The sequence below is a fragment of the Aulonocara sp. 'chitande type north' Nkhata Bay genome, linkage group LG15 (assembly GCF_057382095.1).
Source record: "Aulonocara sp. 'chitande type north' Nkhata Bay isolate Kocher_YH1m ecotype deep benthic linkage group LG15, A_spYH_male_GT1.1, whole genome shotgun sequence".
In the NCBI taxonomy this organism is placed as follows: Eukaryota; Metazoa; Chordata; class Actinopteri; order Cichliformes; family Cichlidae; genus Aulonocara; species Aulonocara sp. 'chitande type north' Nkhata Bay.
In genome coordinates, this window is record NC_141358.1 from 26,813,593 (window position 1) to 26,839,506 (window position 25,914).

At 45.4% G+C, this 25,914-nt stretch overlaps 3 protein-coding genes and 2 non-coding genes across 6 annotated transcripts; 3 read left to right on the top strand and 2 right to left on the bottom strand.

The window, feature by feature from the left end:
- Positions 1 to 10,509: 10,509 nt before the first annotated feature.
- On the top strand, positions 10,510 to 13,978 carry LOC147313235 (ribonucleoside-diphosphate reductase subunit M2). Its single transcript, XM_086265279.1, has 10 exons — positions 10,510 to 11,352; positions 11,469 to 11,537; positions 11,885 to 12,031; positions 12,102 to 12,218; positions 12,302 to 12,435; positions 12,529 to 12,623; positions 12,713 to 12,846; positions 12,935 to 13,039; positions 13,142 to 13,255; positions 13,642 to 13,978. The coding sequence occupies exons 1-10, from the start codon at positions 11,263 to 11,265 to the stop codon at positions 13,792 to 13,794; spliced, it is 1,158 nt and encodes a 385-aa protein (XP_086121405.1). The 5' UTR covers positions 10,510 to 11,262; the 3' UTR covers positions 13,795 to 13,978.
- On the top strand, positions 13,431 to 13,566 carry LOC147313236 (small nucleolar RNA SNORD94). Its single transcript, XR_015125239.1, has one exon. It is a non-coding gene; the product is annotated as a small nucleolar RNA SNORD94 (small nucleolar RNA).
- Positions 13,979 to 15,161: 1,183 nt separating the features above from the next.
- Positions 15,162 to 21,497, top strand: LOC147313237 (galectin-8-like). The gene is made up of 9 exons (XM_086265284.1): positions 15,162 to 15,388; positions 18,649 to 18,737; positions 18,851 to 19,058; positions 19,174 to 19,296; positions 19,380 to 19,445; positions 19,900 to 19,926; positions 20,309 to 20,397; positions 20,942 to 21,107; positions 21,194 to 21,497. Exons 1-9 carry the CDS (start codon positions 15,350 to 15,352, stop codon positions 21,341 to 21,343), a joined length of 957 nt encoding a protein of 318 aa, XP_086121410.1. The 5' UTR covers positions 15,162 to 15,349; the 3' UTR covers positions 21,344 to 21,497.
- A 236-nt stretch (positions 21,498 to 21,733) lies between these two features.
- LOC147313238 (ribonucleoside-diphosphate reductase subunit M2-like) lies at positions 21,734 to 25,560 on the bottom strand. Of its 2 annotated transcripts, XM_086265281.1 has the most exons (11): positions 25,215 to 25,560; positions 24,455 to 24,798; positions 24,270 to 24,338; positions 23,757 to 23,903; positions 23,570 to 23,686; positions 23,353 to 23,486; positions 23,165 to 23,259; positions 22,942 to 23,075; positions 22,749 to 22,853; positions 22,533 to 22,646; positions 21,734 to 22,146 (listed from the first exon to the last, which is right to left on the bottom strand). In XM_086265281.1, exons 2-11 carry the CDS (start codon positions 24,542 to 24,544, stop codon positions 21,994 to 21,996), a joined length of 1,158 nt encoding a protein of 385 aa, XP_086121407.1. In that variant the 5' UTR covers positions 24,545 to 24,798; positions 25,215 to 25,560; the 3' UTR covers positions 21,734 to 21,993. The 2 variants fall into 2 exon arrangements, with proteins under 2 accessions (XP_086121407.1, XP_086121406.1); XM_086265280.1 differs by having other exon boundaries at positions 24,455 to 25,560.
- Positions 22,222 to 22,357, bottom strand: LOC147313239 (small nucleolar RNA SNORD94). Its single transcript, XR_015125240.1, has one exon. It is a non-coding gene; the product is annotated as a small nucleolar RNA SNORD94 (small nucleolar RNA).
- Positions 25,561 to 25,914: the final 354 nt, after the last annotated feature.

Sequence of the window (25,914 nt, forward strand, 5' to 3'; positions counted from 1 at the left end):
CTGAATATTTTCATAATGATGACTCTGAATTCAGCTGCTGGAACCTCTAACTGATATTTGATGGGAAAACATTCAGTATAGAAGAAAACCAGAAGCCAGAATACTTGGTGTGAAGGTTTAACACTGCTGATCCTTTTGAATTGACTGAATATTAATGGACTGACGTTTCCAGTGACAGTGACTCAGTGTGTGTCCATGAATGCATCATGTATGCTGCAGTTTCATGGCTCCATCTAATGGACTGATAGTAGAAGTAGAGCAGCTGAAATAAATAAGATAATGATAGAAGCCAGGATGACAGGAAAAGAACAAAACACTGTCAGAGAAGACTGGAAACAAGCACTAAAGACTCCAAATTCATCCATGTTTAAAATTTCAATATATACAAAAATTGTTTTTACCCAGACGGAATCACAGCTACAAGATGATCCTGGTATAAAATGTAGGTAAAAAGTATTTCCTTCATATGTTCTAACCTATTCTGAGCAGCAAGCCAAGATGAGTCCTGAAAGTTTGCCCAAAACACACTTTTTGAAGTTTGAAGTCCAGTGAATTATAAGATACAGATTCAACATCCAGAGTACTGGTGCTTGTTTCTGTTCCTCTGCATCACTGACATTAAGCTGGTGTAGTTTATTCACCTCCCTATCCCTGGCCACCTCCTCCAGCTTATACATCTCCTACACTAGGAGGAGTAACGGCTCTACTCTGAGGGAGAGGCCAGCCATCCTTCAGAGAAAGCTCATTTCTACAGTATGTATCCACAATCTCGTTCCAGTCACTACCCAAAGCTCGTGACCATAGGTGAGGGTAGGGACATAGATCGACCGGTAAATTGCACGCTTCACTTTTACACTCAACTCTCTCTTCACCACAACGGACCAATACAGCGTCCGCATCACTACAGCTGCAGCACCAATCCATCTGGCTCCCACCTTTACTCGCATCTTCAACAGATCCCTGGAGCTGTGTGAAGTTCCCTCCTGCTTCAAACGCTCCACCATCATCCCTGTTCCCAAGAAACCCACCATCACAGGACTGAATGACTACAGACCTGTTGCCTTGACGTCTGTGGTCATGAAATCCTTCGATCGACTGGTGTTAGCCCATCTGAAAGACATTACAGGCCACCAGCTGGACCCTCTGCAGTTTGCCTACCGGGCAAACAGGTCAGTGGATGATGCAGTGAACATGGGGCTGCATTACATCCTGCAACACCTTGACCACCCAGGAACTTGTGCCAGGGTCCTGTTTGTGGACTTTAGTTCGGCTTTTAACACCATTGTGCCTGAACTTCTCTCCTCGAAACTCTCCCAGCTCAGCGTGTCACCAGCTACCTGTCAGTGGATCACCAGCTTCCTGACAGACAGAAAGCAACAAGTGAGGCTGGGGGAGATCACCTCTGAAACTCGGTCCCTCAGTATTGGTGCCCCTCAAGGATGTGTTCTCTCACCACTACTGTTCTCCCTCTACACTAACGACTGCACCTCCAAGAACTCGGCTGTTAAACTCCTTAAGTTTGCAGATGACACCACTGTCATTGGCCTCATTCAGGATGGTGATGAGTCTGCATATCGGCAGGAAGTTGAGCGGCTGGTACTCTGGTGCAGTCACCACAATCTGGAGCTGAACACTCTGAAGACTGTAGAGATGACAGTGGACTTCAGGAGACATCCCTCAACTCTGCTCCCCCTCACCATATCAGACAGCCCTGTGTCGACTGTGAAGATCTTCAAGTTTCTGGGTACCACCATCTCCCAGGACTTGAAGTGGGAGACCAACATCAACTCCATCCTCAAAAAGACCCAGCAGAGGATGTACTTCCTGAGACAACTGGGGAAGTACAGTCTTCCACAGGAGCTGCTGATCCAGTTCTACACTGCGGTCATTGAGTCTGTCCTGTGCTCCTCCATCACAGTCTGGTATGGAGCAGCCACTAAACAGGACAGGAGCAGACTGCAGCGGACTGTACGGGCAGCAGAAAGGATCATCGGCGCCCCCCTGCCCTCCATCCAGGATCTGTACCTCTCAAGAACCAGGAAACAGGCAGGGAAAATCATCACAGACCCCTCACACCCTGGACACAGACTTTTTGATCTGCTGCCCTCTGGCAGACGGTACAGAAGCCTACCCGACATAGGAACAGTTTCTTTCCCCTGGCCATCTCCCTTCTTAACAGTTGACCTGTCACACTGCTCCCACTGCCAGACTGCAACTGCACCTTATGTACATTCTGTAGTATTCATTCCACCTCATTTCATATGTATGTGTACGTATGTGTAATGTGTGTATATAGACACGTGTGTGTGTGTGTGTGTGTGTGTGTGTGTGTGTGTGTGTGTGTGTGTGTGTGTGTGTGTGTGTGTGATTTACATTGCTGTGCTTGAGAGCCACCATCTGCCGGAACCAAATTCCCTGTATGTGTCTGTGCATATACTTGGCCAATAAACACGATTCTGATTCTGATCTGTCAATCTCCCGCTCCCTTATCGCATCACTCGTGAACAAGACCCGGAGATACTTGAACTCCTCCACTTGGGGCAGGAACTTGTCCCTGAGCCGGAGTTGGCACTCCACCCTTTTCTGGCTGAGGACAATGGCCTCAGATTTGGAAGTGCTGATTCTCATTCCCATTCTGAGACCCAAATGAAAGCCTTCCGCAACTTGGCTATGCCTAGATATTCTGTCCATACAATTATGAACATAATTGGTGACAAATTGCAGCCCTGGTAGAGTCCATCACCCACCGGGAATGAGTCCGACTTATTGCCGGCTATGTGGACCAAGCTCTTACAATGGTTGTTTAAGGATCGAATAGCCTCTAGCAATGAGCAAGACACCCCATACTCTTGAAGCACCACCCATAGGACACTCCGAGGGACACAGTCGAATGTCTTCTCCAAGTCCACAAAACACATGTAGACTGGTTGGGCAAACTCCCATGCACCCTCAAGTATCCTCGAGAGGATAAAGAGCTGGTCCAGTGTTCCACGACCAGAACAAAAACCGCATTGTTTCTCCTCTATCCAAGGTTGGACTAACGGATGGATTCTCCTTTCCAGTACACTGGCATAGACTTTCACAGGGAGGCTGAGGAGTGTAATCCCCCTATAGCTGGAACACACCCTCGGTCCCCCTGCTTAAAGATAGGAACCACCACCCCGGTCTGCCAATCCAGAGGTACCACCCCTGATCTCCACACAGTATTGTAGAGGCGTGTCAACCAAGACAGCCCTACAACATCCAGAGCCTTCAGGAACCCAGGGCAGACCTAATCCACCCCTGGTGCTCTGCCACGAAGGAGTTGTTTAACTGCCTCAGCCACCTCACCCCTAGAGATAGATGAGCCGTCCCCCTCGTCCCCAGACTATGCTAACTCCACGGAAGACGTTCCAGTGGGATTAAGGAGGTCCTTGAAGTTTTCCTCCCACTGCCCAACAGTGTTTTCATTCGAAGTCAGCAGCTTCAGCAAACAAGGTGTGGAACATGGTGCACTCAATGTCCCCACTCTCCCTCAGAATGCTGTTGAAGCTCTGCTGGAAGTGTGAGTTGAAGATCTCGTGGACTGGGGCCTCTGCCAGGCATTCCCAGGTATATACTATACGTTTAGGTGCACCAGGTCTGTCCAGCATCCACCCCCACCACCCGACCCAACTCACCACCACCCAATGTATCTCACCACCAGGTGGTGAACAGTTGACCCCTCAGCCCCTCTCTTTACCTGAGTGTCCAGAACATATGGCCGCAGGTCTGGTGATACAATTACAAAATCAATCATCGACCTGCAGCCTAGGGTGTCCTGGTGCCACATGCACTTATGGACACTCTTATGTTCGAACATGGTGTGGACAAATTGTGGTTTGGACAGAACAAAACACTGCTCGGGTTCAGATCCGGAAGGCCATTCTTCCAGGTCTCACTCTTGTTGCCCACATTAGTGTTAAAGTCTCCCAGTAGGACAACAGAGTCCCCTGGTGGAGCACAGTCAGGACCCGTTCCCCAACCCGAAGGCACAGGGAACAAACCCTCTTGTCCACTGGGAGAAACCCTAAAGTACAGGCAGCAAGCCAAGGGGATACTAGGATACCCAACCCAGCCCACCGCCTATCACCAAGAGCAACTCCAGACTAAGATAGAGTCCAACCCCTCTCCAGGAGAATGGTTCCAGAGCCCAAGCTATGCATTGAGGTGAGCCTGACTATATCTAGTACCTCTCAGCCTCATGCACTAACTCAGGCTCCTTCCCCACCAGAGAAGTGACCTTCCAAAAAAAATCACAGTTGTAAATAAAGCACTACTGAACTGACAAACGCAGAAGTGTCCGTCTGTGGGTCATGTGTCACAATGAATTTCTAAGGAAATTATATGGTTACAGTTGCTCCAAGACAATAATAACAGTAACAGACTGATATTTTTTGTGGTGGTGTTTTTAACCCAGTTCAGTTCATTATCTGTGTGTACCCCGAGGTATTTATAGTCCTCCAAAATGTCCGCATCAACCCCTTGAATTGAAACAGGGGTCACACGTTTCCTGGTCCTCCTACAGTCCACAATCAAGTCTTTGTTATTTGTCACACTGATACTGCTCACACCATGTGACAAAGGAGTTGACCACAGCCCAATACTCCATCTCAACACCCTCACTAATGTATCCACCCACTGCAGAGTCATCAGAAAATTTCTGAAGATGGCAGCTCTCTGTGCAGTAGCTAAAGTCTGTGGTGCTGAGGGTGAAGAGGAAGGGGGAGAGGACGGTCCCTTGTGGTTCCCCTGTGTTGCTGATCACCTTGTAAGACACACAATGTTGAAGATGCACATATTGTGGTCTTCCTGACAGGTAATCAACAATCTGGGACATGAGAGACACATCCACCTGCAACGCTTTCAGCGTATCATCCAGAAGGGTTGGCCTGATGGTACTGAATGACTGGAAGGCTGGGGACTCAAACGACAGTCAGGACCCGATCCTCAACCCAGGGTATGAGGGACCAGGCAGCGAAGGCATAGAGGACACAGGAAAAAATGTCTTCGAAATGGGTTTTCTTTATTTTCACAATCATCCTGGAGTGCCCAGAATGGGCACTCCAGACTTTCATGTCAACCAAAAGTATATATATGTACTAATACTGTAGCCAGAAGAACACAATGAACAGTTTCATACAGTTTTATGACTTTCAAGGTTTTCAAAGTATTGCCTCTCTGTTTGAAAACCTCACATATTACATACGAGGGATTTTACATACATACAACAAACTGTTGATTTTCTGAAGCTCCAAACTTTGCATGACCATCTCATAAAATAAGGTCTACTATATAACCCTGATGACACAGACGCACAAACCTGTTTGTTTGTCCTTCCTAGACCCCCACCTATTCACTGTGTTGTCTCCTCCTGAAGTTAAAATGTTAAGCCACATCTTTATGTCATTATGTACCAAAAAAAAAAATCTGCAAACAAAAGAAAAATTTAAGTAAACCAATCTATAAACAAATCTAAATTTATGCTTGCCTAACTGATATTAATGTTGCAGTTCTGGAATGCAATGCCTTCTCCTTAAATTACCCTCGATACACACTGACACCATATCCTGGGGATTCAGCCCACGAATGGCCTTAGGATAAAAACTCCTCTTGAGCCTCTCTGTTTTTGTTCGGATGATGCGGAACCTTCTGCCTGATTTCAGAAGCTGGAACAGTTCGTTACTGGGATGTGATGGGTCCTTCAAAATCTGAGCTGCTCTAGTCCAGCATCTCCTGAAGTAAATGACCTGTAGGGAAGGGAGAGCAGTCCTGCAGCAGCATTCTGCCATACGGATCACTCTCTGAAGAGCTTTTTTATCCTTGACACAGCTGTTTCCATACCAGGATGCAAGGCTGGACTGGGACAAAAAATCAGCCCGGGCATTTTGACTAGAGACCGGCCCACCAGGATAAAGATTGAAAATGTGATGTCATTCAGGGGTAAAACCGCAAAGGATTCTGGGAACTTGTGGCAAGAGGTACTAGCGCACGCAGGCTTTCAATTGAACTCAGTTACACAGCGCTTAAAAGAAACCCAAAAGATGGCAAGAAGCTGTTGTATTATTAACTGCAATAGCCGGTCGCATGACAGCCACGGGAAGCCGACGGGTAAAGAGATCGGTTGTTATCGGATTACGTCGTTGAAGAGAAATTGTTCGAGCCATGTTTCCGAAGTAACAAAGAGGCGACGGATGGTCTGGATATACCAAATATAACGTCTCAGAACACTCCAGCTCACATGTTAGTCTGCTCCAAGCATTCCCACAAAGGTCAGAGTTTTGTAGTAGTTAATACGTAATTTTTCTTAACATAATTGGTGATATAGGTTACAAGCAAGTCTGGCGCTGAACAGAAATTGTCGCGCTATGCTCCTTTATTTATTGTGCATAAATAGTGAATTGTCCTGACACAATATTGCGTTTCGCTTCTGTTATTATGGTACATTGACAAAAACATATACTTTTATTCACAGGATAAAACAGTTGTTTTGTATCACTAATTGCCCAGTACGATTACAGCATACAGTATTATTGTCACTGCTACATTTCTGTAATGCGAACCAGAAATTATTTCCACTACTAATTAATTAAATGGTAAATGGCCTGTATTTATATAGCGCTTTACTAGTCAAGTTCACCAGGGAAGACACAAAGGACAACTGTTTGCCTTTCCTGGACTGCGCTGTGCACATTGAAGAGAACAGCAACCTCAACATCGAAGTTTACCGGAAGCCCACACACACGGACCAGTACCTCCTCTTTGACTCCCATCACCCTCTGGAACACAAGCTTGGAGTAATTAGGACCCTACACCACCGGGCAGAACATGTTCCCTCTAAGCCTGAAGGAAAAAAGAAGGAACACACACATGTAAAGAAGCACTCAAAACGTGCGGCTATCCTAAATGGGCGTTCTTAAAGTCAGCAAAGAGGCACAGAAAAGAAGTCCAGACACCAGCGAGGGAGGATAAGAAAGACAGACGCAACAACATTGTCATCCCCTATGTAGCCGGTGTATCAGAAAAACTCAGGAGAGTTTTCTCTAAGCATGACCCAGCAACACGCTCAGACAAAAACTGGTTCACCTGAAAGACAAAACGCCAAAACACAGACTTAACAATGTGGTGTATGCTGTACAGTGCAGCGAGGAATGCTCAGACCTCTACATTGGAGAGACCAAACAGCCACTTCACAAGCGCATGGCACAACACAGAAGAGCCACCTCCACAGGACAAGACTCAGCTGTCCATCTGCATCTTTCTTAAGGATAAAGGACACTCTTTCGAGGATGCCAATGTTCACATTTTGGACAGAGAGGACAGATGGTTTGAAAGAGGAGTGAAAGAAGCCATCTATGTCCACTGTGAGCGACCATCTTTGAACAGAGGCGGTGGTTTACGACACCAACTCTCTGCCATCTATAATCCAGTTTTGAGATCCCTTCCCAGACGCCTTAACGCCCACTCACATCCTGGGCCATCTGATCTCAGGAATTCGCATGATAAGGTGGGGCCAGGTTTCACAATGAACACACCCGAAACTCTGGCTGATTGGGACCCACACCCAGTTTCACACCGTGGCTCAGGCGATTAGAGGATCATCAGGGGGTCCTTTTGTCCCTCTGTGGGGGGTTACTCCCACTAGGTTTATATCTGGGACTCTCCGCCATTTGACCTTAGAACTGAAGAAGCTTCTCGGATGAGAGGTGAAACGTCTTCAAGCAACTTAAAGAAGTCCAGACGCCTTTCTTTACAAGCTCCTTTGATTAACGAATGTGTATTTATGACGATGATTTGTGAGACTGGTAAACTTACCTTTGTTCGTACGATGGTCTTTTGTTCTACACGGTGCATTTCAAGGTCCTGTCCCATCCGTCGGTAAACTGTACCTGGGCTTGTTGCAGTGACCTGAAGTTACTAAACTTCATGAGTGTATGCACTCACTCCAAGAACCGTATAATTATAAATCTGAGCGTGGTGAAAGTTGGGCAGCACGCTAACGTCTTTTGTCCACTCTGTGTGCTCCTAAGGGTCTGACCCTTTCACTCCTTTTATTTTTTCCTCGTATCTTTTCTTTGTCTTTTTGTCGAGTCTGTCTTTGTACGGACCGGCATTGTTCTCCTTTTGTTTTGTACATTCCTTTTTTGTGCGGCAAAGAAAAAAACAAGAAGGTATTGGAACCGGAGAATGAACGTTTTGCGGTGCTGCAAATGCTTGCATTTGATGCGGTGTTTGGATTGTTTTGCCACGAGTTCCCGGCATGCAATGCGCGAAAATCACGTGATTGCTAAACAAGGGGGAGGGTGCATCCGGCCTCCTCGGCTGTAATTGGTCCAGCCCAGAGTCGATCATGACCAATTGGCCAATCCAACACCTTTCATTATATATACCCTTCCTAAAAAAAAAAAAAAAAATCCATCGGCCCATAAAAACAAAAAATCGCCAGTGGCCCACCGGGCAAATGCCCGGTATGCCCGATGGCCAGTCCAGCTATGCCAGGATGTGATGTTCTGTGTGAGGATGCTCTCCACAGCGCCTGTATAGAAAGTCCTGAGGATCACTGGAGAGACCCTGAACTTCCTCAGTTGTTGTAGGTGGTACAGGTGCTGCCTAGCCTTCTTGGTCTGGACCTGAATGTGGGCAGACCATGTCAGGTCTGAGGAGATGTGGACACTGAGATACTTGAAGGACTGCACTCTCTCCACTGGAGCTCCATTAATGATAATGGGCTTGTAGTCCCTGCTGACCCCTTCTGAAGTCCACCATCAGCTCCTTGGTCTTGCCGACGTTCAGCTGGAGGTGGTTGTCCTGGCACCACAATGCCAGATTCTTCACTTCATCCATGTAGCCCGCCTCATCGTTGTTGGAGATATAATATAACTAATTTGCATATGACTATTGCTCAAATGAATGAGTTATGAAATCTGACCAGCTTAAAAGTATTATTCAATTACATTTATCAATTATCATTATTCAATTACTCGCCTCTGTCAGTGCGCCCCAGGGCAGCTGTGGCTACAATGTAGCTTGCCTTCACCAGTGTGTGAATGGGTGGATGACTGAATGTAGTGTGAAGCGCTTTGGGGTCCTTAGGGACTAGAAAAGCGCTATACAAATGCAGGCCATTTACCATCATGTGAAACACTGAATATAAAATGAACACAAATCAATTAACAATAAAAAATACATTTATGCTCGGACAGAGTGAAGTGTAAACGGAGCACCTTCATGCTTAACAAGAAGGAATGTCCGAATATCAGTGTGATGAAATGAGTCATTAGAGTCTTAAAAACAAAACAGCACAATCATAATATTTCTATTAATAGCCTACCCATTTATAAATCCAGCCAGAAGACAGTCATCCACATGAAAAACAACCACTATACATTACTTAGAAATGCATTAGCAGAGTAAAGAAAACTTTTTTAAATATAAAGTATCTGGAGTTTTCAGGAAGCCCCACCCCTTCCTGGTACTTTACTAGACTATGGCTGTGTCCCAATTCAGGATCTGCATGCTTGAAGTACGTGCACTACGCGTACTACGTACTATAAGTACGAGAAGTGCCCGCGAGAAATGTTTCATACAGCATTGTGTGACATAAATGAAAGAGAAAAAATGTTTTGTTGGTCATTCAGCATTCATAGCATGCAGAAGTTGCATTTCACTTACAATGATGCAATGAGAATCCTACCTACCATCTACCTAGAGGAGGGAGTGCCAGTCAGATGTTTATGTTAGGTTAGGGTGTTTGTACTTTTAAAGTACTTTTGAAGAAGTTAATGTTCACTTTTGTAGAGTATTTGGATGCTCCGGCTAACGCTATGATTTCAGCACTCACAAATCCTACTGTGAGTTATTCCCATCATTTATCCAGTCTGAGGAAGCTGGTTTAAGACTTTATGTGTAAACTGATTTCTTTTAATTGTACTGTTTGTAGCATTGGGCCTGTGTTCATTATATTTGTAATATGGTTTAATGTTTAAATATATTTTTATATTTTCATTTTGGTTTTATAAGTTGTGCTTTGTGTAATCATGGACTTAAGTCTTTTATTAAAGCTTTCATTGATTCATTGATTCATAGTTGTTTATTATTACTGAAGATATTTTTGTTATTTGGAGATAAAGGGTCAGATAAGGGTTTCTCATCCAGACAGATTTAGTTATAGTCAAATATGTTTACAGTTTGATTACAAAATGCATCAAAAGGATCATGACTGTTGCCGACAACAACTGGAAAACTGAGTCACTAAGTCCATCCCGCACAACAGGGGGCGAAACTGAGCGACCCGATCTCGTCAGATGTAACCCGGAAGCAGTAACACGAAGCTCTCAAGCTGGAAGGAGATGTAGGTTTAATAAGATCGGATTCATGAGGAAAATGAAATTCAAAGTTTGTCTCCAGAGGCTGACAGCTACTCAGACCGCAGTTACAACACATTCAGGTGATGGGAGCCAGAAAGACTCAATAAATCTCCTTTTGAATCCATTTTTTCTGCTCAAGTGACCGACATTCCTCCAGAATCCTCTTTGCGCTTTTACATTTTTTGTTGATGCAAGTGTTTGTTCTCTGATATGACAGCTCATTTAGATGAGAGGAAATCAGAAATGGCGGCAGCAGAAATAAAGACTGATTCAGGTTAAATAACGGCGAGTTGATGGTAGACCCTTTAAAGCAGAAATCGGTTAGTGTCCGTTAATATGTGTGGATCCAGCCACATGATTTAGAACAACCCGCTGAACTTAACCTGCACGAAAATAGATGTAATTCTTGATTCTTTAGGCGCTAAAGTCTCATTATTACAGAAGCGTTTTTTCTTTGAGAAACATTCTAAAGTGTTTTTGAATCACAGTATAAAATGTTTAATATGAACCAATGCAATATTTTTTATCAAAGTCTGAAAGGTTTCGTAAGCACTCGTTTTAATCATTTTGTAAACAGCAGTTACGAAAGGTTTTGTAACCCGCACAAACAAAGAGTTTGAATTTCCCGCAATCGTTTAGGGGTCACGAGAGCACTTCTCGCGACCTGATTGGCTCGGTCCCTCCCGACTGTTTAAAGGGGCTCATTTAGCTGCGTGCCCATTGGCCAGCAGTTCTAGCGCCAAGATTCCAATAAAAGGGCGAGCAGCGGAAGCCCTATACTGTCTCCGTCTATCTGCAGCTACTAAGCTTTAGCTTTCTGCTCCTTTTAGCTTCTTAGTGTTTTTTCTTTGTGTCCGTTTGAACCCGAAAAGTCACAATGCTGACCGCGCGCTCCCCGCTCTCCGTGAAGAACGAGCAGACCCTCAGCGGGCAGCTGGACAAAATGTCTCTGGACAAAGAGAACACGGTGAGGCTGCTTCAGGTTCCCGCTCACAGAGGCCGCCGATTCTTTAACGTCACCGAACAATTACAGGTATCGATAAAGAGTCGCTGTGTGTGCTGACGGTCTGTGTCTCCTTTCAGCCTCCGGGCCCGAACAGCAGCCGCATCCTGGCGTCCAAAACCGCGCGGAGGATCTTCGACGCTGCTGCGGTAAGTGAGAGAAAAGCCGCAGGAAGCTTCGCACATTTAGCGGATTCCTCATATCAGCGGACCGAGTTGATGCTGAGCTCACTGACGGCAGCAGATGTGGCGCCTAAACTGTGGCCGTGGCGCCAACAGTGAGCGGCAGGGCTGAGGTCGGTTCAGGGTTCTAGTTTATTAGGAAGAGCTGCTGTGGTGTTCAGGTTTTATGCCGTTTCTGTTATTTTGTCCACCACCTTCAGATCAGTGAACGATACAGGCAGCAAATCTGCACAAACTTTAACTTTTCACTGTTTTTGCTCCAGAATCGATGAATAAGCTAATCAATAATCCTGAGCAATGATCTTTGTCTTCAGCCCAAAGTGAAAAAGAGCAGCAGCTCGCAGGAGGAGGAGCCTCTGCTGAAGGACAACCCTCGCCGCTTCGTCATCTTCCCCATCGAGTACCACGATATCTGGCAGATGTACAAGAAGGCAGAGGCGTCCTTCTGGACGGCAGAGGAGGTAGGTAGAGCTGTAATGGGGCGGGGCTTGATGCTGGACGCCGTGATGCTGACGTGCTCTTTCTGTGCAGGTGGATCTGTCCAAGGACCTGCAGCACTGGGATGCCATGAAGGACGAAGAGCGCTACTTCATCTCCCACGTGTTGGCCTTCTTTGCCGCCAGCGACGGCATCGTCAATGAGAACCTGGTGAGCCGCTGCGCCTGCTCTTACAGATGGTTTTGAGGTCACGGACCGCTGTAACACTCTTGTTGTCGCTCTTTGACCAACAGGTGGAGCGCTTCATGCAGGAAGTGCAGGTAACGGAGGCCCGGTGTTTCTACGGTTTCCAGATCGCCATGGAGAACATCCACTCAGAGATGTACAGCCTGCTGATCGACACGTACATCAAGGACCCCAAAGAGAGGTACGCAGGAGGCGGGGCCAAATACTGTTCTGTAGTGGCTTAACTGGCCTGTACTGATCTAACTGGTGAGTCACGATGTGTTCCCGCCCTCAGAGAGTACCTGTTTAATGCCATCGAGACGCTGCCGTGCGTGAAGAAGAAGGCTGACTGGGCGCTCAACTGGATCGGCAACAAGAACGCCACCTACGGTAAATAAGCTGCTGCCCATTAGGCCACCTGACGCAATGGTTCCACCTCAAGCAGCTTCATTGATTATTGTCTGTTTATTGATCTGCAGGAGAGCGCGTGGTGGCCTTTGCCGCTGTGGAGGGGATCTTCTTCTCGGGTTCGTTCGCCGCCATCTTCTGGCTGAAGAAGAGAGGCCTGATGCCCGGCCTGACCTTCTCCAACGAGCTCATCAGCAGAGACGAGGTGAGGCGCCCTGTTGGTGTCAGATTGCAGGTATTGATCCAGTGATGATGTCACTCTTAACGTGTGTTTGTGTGCCTGCCGCGTTTAGGGTCTGCACTGTGACTTTGCCTGTCTGATGTTCAAACACCTGGTGAACAAACCGCCCAAGGAAACTGTCATCAGCATCATCAAGAACGCCGTGGAGATCGAGCAGGTGAGTCCCAGCTGCAGGTGAAGCTGCTCTGCTGGGCCCACTGGTTCATGGTGGATTTACTGGTTCAGGATGGCTTTAATGGGTTTATTGGTTTGTGTGCAGGAGTTCCTGACTGACGCTCTGCCCGTCAAGCTCATCGGGATGAACTGCGACATGATGAAACGGTACATCGAGTTCGTGGCCGACAGACTGTTGCTGGAGCTCGGCTTCTCCAAGGTAACGCCCCACACAGGTCATGTAATCATGTGACTGACTTAAAGGCAGAAAAACAGCATCACAACACTCATCTCAGTGACAAGCTAAACTTAAAATAAAACATGATCAGTTCTCCACACAGACACATTTCAGGAACTCTTTGACCTCAGAGAGCAACATGATGAAAGTGATGGTGTGAGTGATGATGAAGTGCGCAGGGGTACGGACCTCAGCCAGTGATGGGGGCTGAGTGCTGCTGCAGAGTCTGATCAGAGGACGAGTGGTTCTCTGATGGGCAGCGGCAGTGCGACACAGACGCCTATCTGAACTCGCCCATGGGTGGGGGCGGGTGACCTCAGGGTGGGGGCAGTGGGTGGAGCTGACTGACATGGTGTTTCTGTGTGCAGATCTACCGGGTGGAGAACCCTTTTGACTTCATGGAGAACATCTCCCTGGAGGGAAAGACCAACTTCTTTGAGAAGCGGGTGGGCGAGTACCAGAGGATGGGTGTGATGGCGACGCCCACGGACAACACCTTCCGGTTGGACGCTGACTTCTGAGGCGGTGGCTGCTCTTTGGACTTCAGCCAGTTGGATTGCAGGCAGGACTGCAGTCGGGTTCAAACGTTTGTTTGTTTGTTTGTTTTTTCTTTCTTTTTGTACATAGACTTTGTAGAGTTTTTATTAAGTCTTATTATAGTTTTAAATATGTACATTTTTGTAATAAAGCAACTGTTTGTAAAAAGCAGACTCTTCAGTTTCACATCTGTAACATCTTTCTAAATCACCGTAGTCCCATCATTTCAGGCCGGACAAGGCTGGAAGTGAGCGACTTGCACTGGACAGCCTAGCCAATGATGTGCTGCTGCTGTCACAGTTGCAGATGTGTTGTACAGAAATGGAGATGATCTTCATTTCTGTACAACTCATCTGATCTGAATTAAGACTCTGAGGCTGAGCAACCACAGCCGTGTATAAATAGACTTTTGGGGTTGTTTAGTCTTAAACAAGTTTTCCGAGAATCTACAGAAATTTCCCCAAGTGTCCCCAAAGTTTTTACCCATCATGGTTGCAGCCTCTTGAAATGAAGACAATGCACTGACTTCTCTACACAATGAGTTGTAGAGGGAACAACAGCCGTGGCAGTTTGTCCTAAAACAACAGCGGTAATCTGCACATTTAAATATTTCAGATATTGATCATTTTTGAGAATATTTTATTTTCATAATGAAGACAGCACTGGTGTTTCTAGTTTAACAAAAACCCTGCAGTCCAGTGGTGGGATGGCATCTCTTTGTGAGACAGAATTGGATGTACTCATGGGATATGTAGTTTGTACTCAGTGTACACTTTGAGGTCCAGTGTTGTATCTGTTAAACTAACAGGCTGCATCAAGTTGATGTCAAGGCCGCCAGCAACATGTGATGTGGAGGGTCAAAGGTTAAGGATTTTCCTTTAATTTGTCACTCACAGGAGGATGTAAGGAAGGATATAACCTGTCTCTGTTCTGGATAAAATTCAAAGGCTGGCGCTTCAGTGTTCATACGTTATAAACATGTGACTCAGACATGATAATATTCATGTCTTGTTTGTCCTGGTGGCTGACAGCAGGTTTGGAGATAATTGAGCAGTTATACATTTTATTCCAAAATAAATAAAAACATTTTCCAGAAGTTTTTCAGTGTTAATCACTCAGCAAACCACATTTTGACAATAATGTTCACTGAGATGATTTCCTCATATTTTTTTTTTGTTTGTTTTTTTTCCTCAGAGGTCAATCGGAAACCTCGCAGTCTCCCATCAATCATTTATTGGAACCACGAGACTGATTTTTCCACCTCCGCAGTCTCTAAGGAGAGGACAGTGACGTCATCACCAAGGACCACAACGTGTTTTACATAACAACAGTTTAGACCAAAAACACGCTTTTTAGTTTAAAGTGGGTTTAACTATATTTCTACGAGAATTCAGTTGACATTACTGTGTGCTCTGATTTTATCTTCGGGTCTGTAGTCTTTGGTCTTATCTTTGAACACGTGATCCGCGTGACGTCATAAACGGAAGTAAACAAACGAAGTAGTCAGAAAGAGCTGCGGAGAAGCTATTCTGCGCAAAAATGTCGATTTCCAACCCGAGGCAGGTGTTCCACAACCCGGTAAGATATCCTATGGTTTCGAATTGATCTCTATCATCAGTTTTCATTCTCATTTTCAAGGATAAATCGATTGTTGATCGACGATGCTTCTGTGAAGGGACCAGTTAGCATTTTAGCTCACCTAACAGCCTTAAACAATGACTATCTTATGTTAAACATTCTTTTAAAAAATATTCGAAGTGTTTTAAATACACTGACAAACAACGGAAAGAGTTCGGATTCAATATCATCCGCTAAAAACTTTATTTATAGGAAACCTTTGGTACTGCCGCACTGCGGAACACACGTTCAGAGAGGCTGGCTTGACATGAGTTTCGGTCACATGAGATGCTGTGTGGGTTAAGCGTGTTTTTGTTTTGTTTTTTCAGGTTGAATTAGAGACCATGTATTTAAAGTGTGATTTTAAGTATGTTTGAGTTTAGATGTGAACACATCTGAGACAATTTGTAAAATATCTTCAAAATTGTATTCAGTTTGGCGACGGTGTTTTGGCTCGTTTGACACTGATTATTTATCATGAATCGTTCTTCTACATCACGTGTGACATCGTGTAAATATAATAACTGACCCCTGGGATTCCGGCTTTAGTGTCATCCACTGAAAACTTTGTTTCGTCAACCTTTTTGGACAAACTGTGTTAAAGATTAGTGCCTCCGCCCAGCATCATTTTTAGAGTCGCATGTCACCCTGTTCGTGTTTTATTTTAGACCGAATTAAAGAACAGGTCGGCACAGTTTGATTTGATCTGATCTGGTGGGTTGGATATATAGAAAATTTAAAATATGCAAAAATTTTAGTGGGTTTTCGTCTAGTTTAAGGAGTGAGTTCAATTAATTTCAATTCAATTTTGTCTATACAGTGCCAAATTACAACGGCATTCGCACTTTGTATTGTAAGGCAGACCCTACAATAATACATAAAGAGAAAAACCCAACAATCATATGACCCCCTATGAGCAAGGACTTTGGCAACAGTGGGAAGGAAAAACTCCCTTTTAACAGGAAGAAACCTCCAGCAGAATCAGGATCAGGGAGGGGCGGCTATCTGCTCTGTGGGGGAAGACAGGACAAAGACATGCTGTGGAAGAGAGCCAGATATTAATAATAACTAATAATTAAATGCAGAGAGGTCTATTAACACATAGTGAGCAAAGAACAAATGCCCAGTGTATCGTGGGAATCCCCCAGCAGCCTCCACCTATTGCAGCACAACTAGGGGAGGATTCAGGGTCACCTGATCCAGCCGTAACTAGCAAAAAGGAAAGTTTGAAGCCTGAACTTAAAAGTAGAAATGGTGTCTGTTTCCTGAATTCAAACTGAAAACTGGTTTAGAAGAAGAGGGATCTGAAAACTGAAGGCTCTGCCTCTCATTCAACTTTTAAATACTCTAGGAACAACAAGTAAGTCTGCAGTGTGATATATGGTACATATTGTACTATAAGGTCATTACGATAAGTTGGGGCCTTATTGTTTAAGACCTTGTATGTGAGGAGCAGGATTTTGAATTCTGTATTTAACAGAGTGCCAATGAAGGGAAGTCAGTATAGGAGAAATCTGCTCTGTCTTTCTGTTACATTTTTTATAACTTCTTCTGAAATGTAGAGGAGATATTTGTGCATGAAGATTGAGAATGGAGAAGTTTTTTTTTAAATGATTCAAACTAAAAGCACAGTGAACAAGAGGAGGTAAAAACAGGCCTTCAGATCTAGACAAATAAAACCTGCAGGAAGTCTCGACCTGCTGAGAGAACAAAACCAGCTTTAAATCAGTGACTCAGCTGCTGAAAGCTGCCCTTCATAAAACTGCTGATATGATTATTAACAGTCAAAAAGAAAAAGGTTTGAATTCAGCTCAAACATGTGAGAAACAACAGAGATTCTTTGTTGGGATGTTAGCAGAGCTGTGGGCAAAAGTAAAGTAACTTGAGGACTGTAATTCAATTCAACTTTCTTTCTTTAGCACCAGTTTACAATTACAGTCGTCTTTGGGTGGACAGGTCACCCAATTCAGATCCACCTATAAACTTATATATTCTCCTGCAGGTGGAGTACTGTTTGAAGTTTAATAATAATGATCACATGACCAGAGGTGGGACGTAAAGTGCAAATACTTTGTTGGTACTTGAGTTGTTTTTTTTTTTTTCTGACTTCTTTTTATTTTCACTCCCTACATTTGAAACAAACACCTGAACCTTCTGCTCCTCACATTTTCAGAACGGACTTCAGGTTTGACGTCTTTGGGGGAGTTATTATTTTATCACTGTGAGCCTCAAACATCAAACTTATCTGAGCCTGAACAGAAACACATGACAGGCAGTCCTATTCGTTTATTAGTCCCCTGAGGATGTCACATGAAGACCAGAACCACTGCAGGTGTCCGTAAACTGCGCTTGCTGTACTTCAGCATCTAGTTAGCCAAGATGAGCGAGCACTTTTGCCACCTTTGCACATGACTCGTCACACAGTCTTACTGTGGTGACTCAAGTGAGCTAGCAGGTGTCTTTACCTGGAGTCAGAATCGTTTGACTACAAGTGCGGAACAAGCTTAATGAGAATACTTTGGACTTGAAAGCGGAACTGACGGCCTGATACAGACAGACAGTCCAAAGACCTGAGAGCAGATTATTTACTGCTCTGCTTTTATTTTAGTTATCTTTTTATAATCAAATCAAAGCTGTCTGTGAAGGTTCGCAGTGATCCAGGTCATGGTAGTCTAAGGAGCTTGGAAAGAAACGCGACTGGACATCTTTAAGTTTCTTGAAGACGTTTCACCTCGTCTCATGGAAAAGCTTCTTCACTTCACTTCTTCACGTTTCTTGAATCTGTTTAGACACGTTTATTTCACTTTATTTCAAATCCACAGACGTGGATCTGTGCTGCATACAGGGTAACACATTCAAGCCCAGGAGGGGAGACACACCCATCCCCGGGTCAGAGCCCAGGTAAACAGGAGGGTTGTGTCAGGGAGGACATTCGGCATAAAATCTGTGCCAAATCAAACTTTTGGAAAAACCTCTACACGTATCTACAAATTTCATATATTTAAACAGGTGGAGGTTTTCTCTGAGCGTCTCTAAGTGAAAGCAGGAGAATTTCTGTGATTCTCCTGTTACATTCTAATTTCAGATTCTAATCTGATCAGCTGCTGACGGAGCTTTGAGCTCTGGTTCATTCACACCGATCTAGTCCCTCCTCTCAGGTGTTTCTAGGTGTTCTCTGTGGTCATCTGACCCTCCTCATGTTTGTGGTGTTCTGTCCACAGTCGATTCCCTTTGCTGGGACGATCCTGGGTGGGTTCTTGCCAGGTGAGATGGTTCTGATCAAGGGCTCTGTGCCGTCTGGTGCTGACAGGTGAGGATGCCGATCTTCATCATCAATCGGATATTTAAAAAAAAAAAAAAACGTCAGAGTCGGGGTGCAGATTCTTAAAGCGGGATCTTCTCTCTCTGTTCGCTGTCTCACAGGTTCCAGGTGGACTTCACCTGTGGCAGCAGCGTGAAGCCGCGGGCCGACGTAGCGTTCCATTTCAACCCGAGGATCAAAAAGTCGTCCATCGTGTGCAACACGCTGACGAAAGAGTGCTGGGGCCGCGAACAGATCCACTACGAGATGCCCTTCAGGCTCGAGGTCGACTTCGAGCTCATCATCCTCATCCTCCAAGACCAGTTCAAGGTGAGAGACGAGCCGACCAATCAGGTGTCAGAGAAGAGTCAGCACGGCAGAGTTTAACTGTTCAATGCAAGTCAAACTGGTGTCCAGCGATGTGTTGTTTTCCGTGCGTGTTCAGGTGGCTGTGAATGGCGCCCACCTGCTGGAGTACAAACACAGAGTGGAGCTGGAGCGTGTTGACACCATCAGCATCTCAGGAAAAGTCAAAGTTCAGGCTGTGGGCATCCTTTCCCCGAGCTCAGTGAGTGTCTCTGTAACCCGTGGCAACCTGCAGCTTTACCATCAGAGGGTTAACCTGTTTGTTTGTTTGTTTGTTTGTTTCAGAGCCCCACCTCTCCCGCTGGCAGTCCGCCCAATAAGGACACAGACGAATCAGCAATAATTGATCAGGTGTCCTTTCAATATCTGTGTTGCATTTCACTAGTATAGTTTTATGTTAGCTAAAGATTTGAAATCACTGTCTGATAGCATCTCTGGATGGCTGGCACTCATAAGGATTGTTTTCTGTGGAAGAAAAGTCACGTGATCTGCGAAATGCTTCCAAATATGAAAGCCCCGCCCCTTTCATGTGACTGCACAGGTCAAATCCTGAGTTACTTACCCAGTTGATAACCAGCTTGGTGTGAACTCTGACCCTCACTGTTAGCTTAAGTGGATCATAACAGAAAGATAACGTGGGTATCTTCATAGCACAGGACACGAGTCATCACAGGGCAGCGGAAATGTGGACCTTTCTGGAGAAACTGCGTCTGTTTTTTGATCAGCGTCGGATGTGGTCTGATTGGCTAGAGTTATGCATCAGTCGATCAGATTTTAATCAGATTTTTTTTTCCATGCGTTTCAGCCAGTGTTCTCCTCATCAGGTGATTTGGTGAGTTTTCCTGATCAAATCATTGATTGATGATGCATTTATTTCTTACAATAACAACAGTTTAATACAAAGAAATTTGAATGAATTATTTTTAAAGCAACTTTTAGCTTATTTTACTTAACATAAATATGATCAATTAAAATCTGTTTTTTATATCAGTCATATTATATCAGCCCACATGGTTGGCCTGAAATCATATTTTGGTAAAGAAAATGATTTATCATATTTCACCCATTGATCTTACATTAATCAGTGAGATCACTGATCTTATTTGATACCAAATGATCTTCTAACTTTTAACACAGATCTAAATTTATATTTAAAACTATAAAGCCAAAAAAAGGGAAATGTTTTAGTGTGTCTGACTCTCTGTTTCCTACAGAGTATCCCGTTCAGAGGTCAGCTGGTTAATGGGCTGACAGTCGGACGCAGCATCATCATCAAAGGAGAGACCAATCAGAACGCAGAGAGGTAAGGATAATAAACAGCTGTGGGAGCCCAGTACAGAAACTGATCAAAGCGACAATCAGTGAGGCATCGATCAGAACTTAAATTAACTTTAGTAAAAATTTTGTTCTTGTTAATAACAACATAAGTTTTATATTCTTAAATTCATAATAAATTAATCACAGCTTTGTGAATACAGGCTCTGATTTACAAGCTGACTCCACAAGCTGCTCAGAGACATTATGTTTGTGGGGTTTAGGTATTGTTGAGCCAACTAACACAATGAAAACCTGACTGTGATGAATAACTTCTATGTAGTAAACCTGAAGTCTGGCGCCAGTAGAAACTGATTAGCTTAAACTGAAGTGCAATGTTTGGATTAAAGTCACTGAAACATTTTCAGAGTTTACAGGTTTTATTTAAATATAAATTTAAATTGAGTTATGTGACCGTCACTTGATCATCACAGACCACCTTGCATGAACCTGCAGAGAAAGTAAACATGAAGCAGTTCAGAGTTTCGGTTTAGCCTTTCATGGCTCATTAATGACATCACTTCCTGTTACAGTTTCTGCGTGAACTTGCGTCCAGCGACCGGGTCCGACATCGCTCTCCACCTGAACCCTCGCTTGAAGAAGCGTGTCTTTGTCAGGAACTCCTTTCTGTCCGACTGCTGGGGTCATGAGGAGATGGCGCTCGCTTCCTTTCCCTTTACTGCGGGGCAGTACTTTGAGGTGACCTTTGACCCCTGCCTTAACATCCACATGTTGTGATGGGTTTTTTTGTTTAATTTTTAAAACCTGCTGTCATCTCCCCACAGATGATCATCCGCTGCGACGCGCAGCACTTCAGAGTTGCCATGAATGGGCAGCACCAGCTCGATTACAAACACCGTATGAAGGAACTGAGCGCCATCAACCAGGTGGAGGTGAAAGGAGATGTGACACTGCTTGTCGTCAGAGTCCTCTGAGCGCCTGCTAACCATCATGAACACGAAGCCATAAAAAAAACCACTGACGCCTCCTCCGTAACCAATCATTTAACAGATTCTAACTTCATTTCCTCTTTTACTAAAAACCCATGTCTTGTCCAGTGTCTTCAAAATAAAAGTCTGTCATTCCTCACATCTGTCCAGCTGTTTTGTTCCAAAAGCAGCTGCTGATGATAGTGGTGCTGGCGCCACAACAGGGACCAGATCATCGCCCAGCCGTGACGCTGGGTCAGATGTTGAGTTCAGATTAGTTTTCTCTATGAACATGACTTTAAGTTTACGCAGTCAAATCAGATGAAACCTGAGGAACCAGATTTTAAAAATGTTTTAAACTTTTCAGTTCAACTTAATGTCAGAAGAAAAAGACCAGAGCTGGTTCCTGTTCACGGAGTCATTTATTAAAAATACACTAAAAAAACAAAAACAAATGTAAACTGTACACATTTAAAACCCTGACATATTTACAAAGCGCTGAGCCACAGCGTTAGATTTGATCAGGTCTAATGCTGCGGCTCACAGACTCAAGTCTGTAAATAAAGATTCAGTTCATCATTTGACCCTAAAAGTCCAAGAGTCTGTTCCAGCATGCACCGGGACGGAGGTAGTGTGACGGCAGGGACGCTCCACCATCAGAAGTCAGCGTCCAACCGGAAGGTGTTGTCCGTGGGCGTCGCCATCACGCCCATCCTCTGGTACTCGCCCACCCGCTTCTCAAAGAAGTTGGTCTTTCCCTCCAGGGAGATGTTCTCCATGAAGTCAAAAGGGTTCTCCACCCGGTAGGTCTGCACACAGAAACACCATGTCAGTCAGCTCCACCCACTGCCCCCACCCTGAGGTCACCCGCCCCCACCCATGGGCGAGTTCAGATAGGCGTCTGTGTCGCACTGCCGCTGCCCATCAGAGAACCACTCGTCCTCTGATCAGACTCTGCAGCAGCACTCAGCCCCCATCACTGGCTGAGGTCCGTACCCCTGCGCACTTCATCATCACTCACACCATCACTTTCATCATGTTGCTCTCTGAGGTCAAAGAGTTCCTGAAATGTGTCTGTGTGGAGAACTGATCATGTTTTATTTTAAGTTTAGCTTGTCACTGAGATGAGTGTTGTGATGCTGTTTTTCTGCCTTTAAGTCAGTCACATGATCACATGACCTGTGTGGGGCGTTACCTTGGAGAAGCCGAGCTCCAGCAACAGTCTGTCGGCCACGAACTCGATGTACCGTTTCATCATGTCGCAGTTCATCCCGATGAGCTTGACGGGCAGAGCGTCAGTCAGGAACTCCTGCACACAAACCAATAAACCCATTAAAGCCATCCTGAACCAGTAAATCCACCATGAACCAGTGGGCCCAGCAGAGCAGCTTCACCTGCAGCTGGGACTCACCTGCTCGATCTCCACGGCGTTCTTGATGATGCTGATGACAGTTTCCTTGGGCGGTTTGTTCACCAGGTGTTTGAACATCAGACAGGCAAAGTCACAGTGCAGACCCTAAACGCGGCAGGCACACAAACACACGTTAAGAGTGACATCATCACTGGATCAATACCTGCAATCTGACACCAACAGGGCGCCTCACCTCGTCTCTGCTGATGAGCTCGTTGGAGAAGGTCAGGCCGGGCATCAGGCCTCTCTTCTTCAGCCAGAAGATGGCGGCGAACGAACCCGAGAAGAAGATCCCCTCCACAGCGGCAAAGGCCACCACGCGCTCTCCTGCAGATCAATAAACAGACAATAATCAATGAAGCTGCTTGAGGTGGAACCATTGCGTCAGGTGGCCTAATGGGCAGCAGCTTATTTACCGTAGGTGGCGTTCTTGTTGCCGATCCAGTTGAGCGCCCAGTCAGCCTTCTTCTTCACGCACGGCAGCGTCTCGATGGCATTAAACAGGTACTCTCTGAGGGCGGGAACACATCGTGACTCACCAGTTAGATCAGTACAGGCCAGTTAAGCCACTACAGAACAGTATTTGGCCCCGCCTCCTGCGTACCTCTCTTTGGGGTCCTTGATGTACGTGTCGATCAGCAGGCTGTACATCTCTGAGTGGATGTTCTCCATGGCGATCTGGAAACCGTAGAAACACCGGGCCTCCGTTACCTGCACTTCCTGCATGAAGCGCTCCACCTGTTGGTCAAAGAGCGACAACAAGAGTGTTACAGCGGTCCGTGACCTCAAAACCATCTGTAAGAGCAGGCGCAGCGGCTCACCAGGTTCTCATTGACGATGCCGTCGCTGGCGGCAAAGAAGGCCAACACGTGGGAGATGAAGTAGCGCTCTTCGTCCTTCATGGCATCCCAGTGCTGCAGGTCCTTGGACAGATCCACCTGCACAGAAAGGGCACGTCAGCATCACGGCGTCCAGCATCAAGCCCCGCCCCATTACAGCTCTACCTACCTCCTCTGCCGTCCAGAAGGACGCCTCTGCCTTCTTGTACATCTGCCAGATATCGTGGTACTCGATGGGGAAGATGACGAAGCGGCGAGGGTTGTCCTTCAGCAGAGGCTCCTCCTCCTGCGAGCTGCTGCTCTTTTTCACTTTGGGCTGAAGACAAAGATCATTGCTCAGGATTATTGATTAGCTTATTCATCGATTCTGGAGCAAAAACAGTGAAAAGTTAAAGTTTGTGCAGATTTGCTGCCTGTATCGTTCACTGATCTGAAGGTGGTGGACAAAATAACAGAAACGGCATAAAACCTGAACACCACAGCAGCTCTTCCTAATAAACTAGAACCCTGAACCGACCTCAGCCCTGCCGCTCACTGTTGGCGCCACGGCCACAGTTTAGGCGCCACATCTGCACAGTAACACACACGAAGCTGCCGTCAGTGAGCTCAGCATCGACTCGGTCCGCTGATATGAGGAATCCGCTAAAAGTGCGAAGCTTCCTGCGGCTTTTCTCTCACTTACCGCAGCAGCGTCGAAGATCCTCCGCGCGGTTTGGGACGCCAGGATGCGGCTGCTGTTCGGGCCCGGAGGCTGAAAGGAGACACAGACCGTCAGCACACACAGCAACTCTTTATCAATACCTGTGATTGATCGGTGACGCTAGAGAATCGGCGGCCTCTGTGAGCGGGAACCTGAAGCAGCCTCACCGTGTTCTCTTTGTCCAGAGACATTTTGTCCAGCTGCCCGCTGAGGGTCTGCTCGTTCTTCACGGAGAGCGGGGAGCGCGCGGTCAGCATTGTGAATTCGCGGGTTCGAAAGGACGAAGAAAAGAAAAAACCTAAGAAGCTAAAAGTTGCCGAAAGCAAAGATAGCAGCAGCGGACAGACGGAGACAGTGAAAGGCTTCTGCTTCAGCTCGCCCTTTTATTGGAATCTTGGCGCCAGAACTGCTGGCCAATACGAGGAGTCCCTTTAAACCGTCGGGAGGGACCAAGTCGGGTAGTTGGTGGCGGTAATGCATCATTTTGCTGTTTGCCAACTGCCAGTAAACCCTATATAGAAGAAGAAGAAGAAGAAGAAGAAGCAGCCAGTCAGGTCGAGAGAAGTGCTCACGTAACCCCTAAACGATTGCGGGAAATTCAAACTCTGTTAGCGGGTTACAAAACTGTAGGTAACCGCTTTTACAAAGTGATTAAAACGAGCGCTTACGAAACCTTTCAGGGCTCCTCGCATTTTTTCATATTAAGCATTTTAAACTGTGATTCTAAAAACACGTTACAATGTCTCTCAAAGAAAAGAAAAAGGCTTCTGTAATGAGACATTAACGCCGAAAGAGTCAAGATTTACATCTGTGTTCGTGCAGTTGAGTTCAGCGGATTGTTCCAAATCATGTGGATCCTCATATGGACATTGAATAACTGATTTCTGCTTTAAAGTGTCTGTCATCAGGGCTGTCGTTTAAACTCACATTAAAGCTCAGTCAACGGCGCCTTTTCTGCTTCCCTCTCATCTAAATGAGCTGTCACCATGGAGATTTAGCGCCAAATACACGTAACACGCCCGACATTACAATAACTCTCCATTTACAGGCGTCCTGTGTGTTTGCATATCAGAGACTGGCATCAACAAAAATCTGTAAACATATGCAATATGTAAACGAAAAACGAATCTGCAGGAATTAGTCGGTTTCTTTGAGTCACTCGAGCAGAAATAAATTGATTTAAAGGCTGATTTATGTTCTGTATCTTTGATCTGAGCAGCTTTTAGCCTCTGAAGACAAACTTTGAGCTTCACTTTCCTCAAAAATCCGACCTCATCAAACCCATATCCAGCTGGAGACCTTCCTGTTACTGCTTCCGGGTTATCTAATTGGCTGCAGGAGAAAGGGTCGCTCAGTTTCGGCCCCTGGTGTCCGGGATGGACAATGACTCAGTTTTGCAGTTACTGTCTGCTACTGAGCAATAATGGTAATCAGTTGGATCAATTTTAATCGAACTGTGAACATATTTGATCATAACTGAATGTGTTTGTTGAGAAACCCTTACGTGACCGTCTATGGTCACAAAAATAATGTAATGAACAGATATTTTAGAACAGCCTAGGTGGTTCTAGAAGGAAATTAAATAATTAAGTTTTATTAAATAATGCTAAATAATTGCATTACAGAT

Coding starts and splice junctions, on each gene's coding strand:
- LOC147313235 (XM_086265279.1), top strand. CDS start 11,263: ATGCTGACCGCGCGCTCCCCGCTCTCCGTGAAGAACGAGCAGACCCTC. Junction 12,847..12,934: donor AGCTCATCAGCAGAGACGAG/GTGAGGCGCCCT, acceptor TGCCGCGTTTAG/GGTCTGCACTGTGACTTTGC. Junction 13,040..13,141: donor ACGCCGTGGAGATCGAGCAG/GTGAGTCCCAGC, acceptor GTTTGTGTGCAG/GAGTTCCTGACTGACGCTCT.
- LOC147313237 (XM_086265284.1), top strand. CDS start 15,350: ATGTCGATTTCCAACCCGAGGCAGGTGTTCCACAACCCG. Junction 15,389..18,648: donor GGCAGGTGTTCCACAACCCG/GTAAGATATCCT, acceptor TTCTGTCCACAG/TCGATTCCCTTTGCTGGGAC. Junction 20,398..20,941: donor ACCAATCAGAACGCAGAGAG/GTAAGGATAATA, acceptor TTCCTGTTACAG/TTTCTGCGTGAACTTGCGTC.
- LOC147313238 (XM_086265281.1), bottom strand. CDS start 24,544: ATGCTGACCGCGCGCTCCCCGCTCTCCGTGAAGAACGAGCAGACCCTC. Junction 24,339..24,454: donor CTCTGGACAAAGAGAACACG/GTGAGGCTGCTT, acceptor GTCTCCTTTCAG/CCTCCGGGCCCGAACAGCAG. Junction 22,854..22,941: donor AGCTCATCAGCAGAGACGAG/GTGAGGCGCCCT, acceptor TGCCGCGTTTAG/GGTCTGCACTGTGACTTTGC.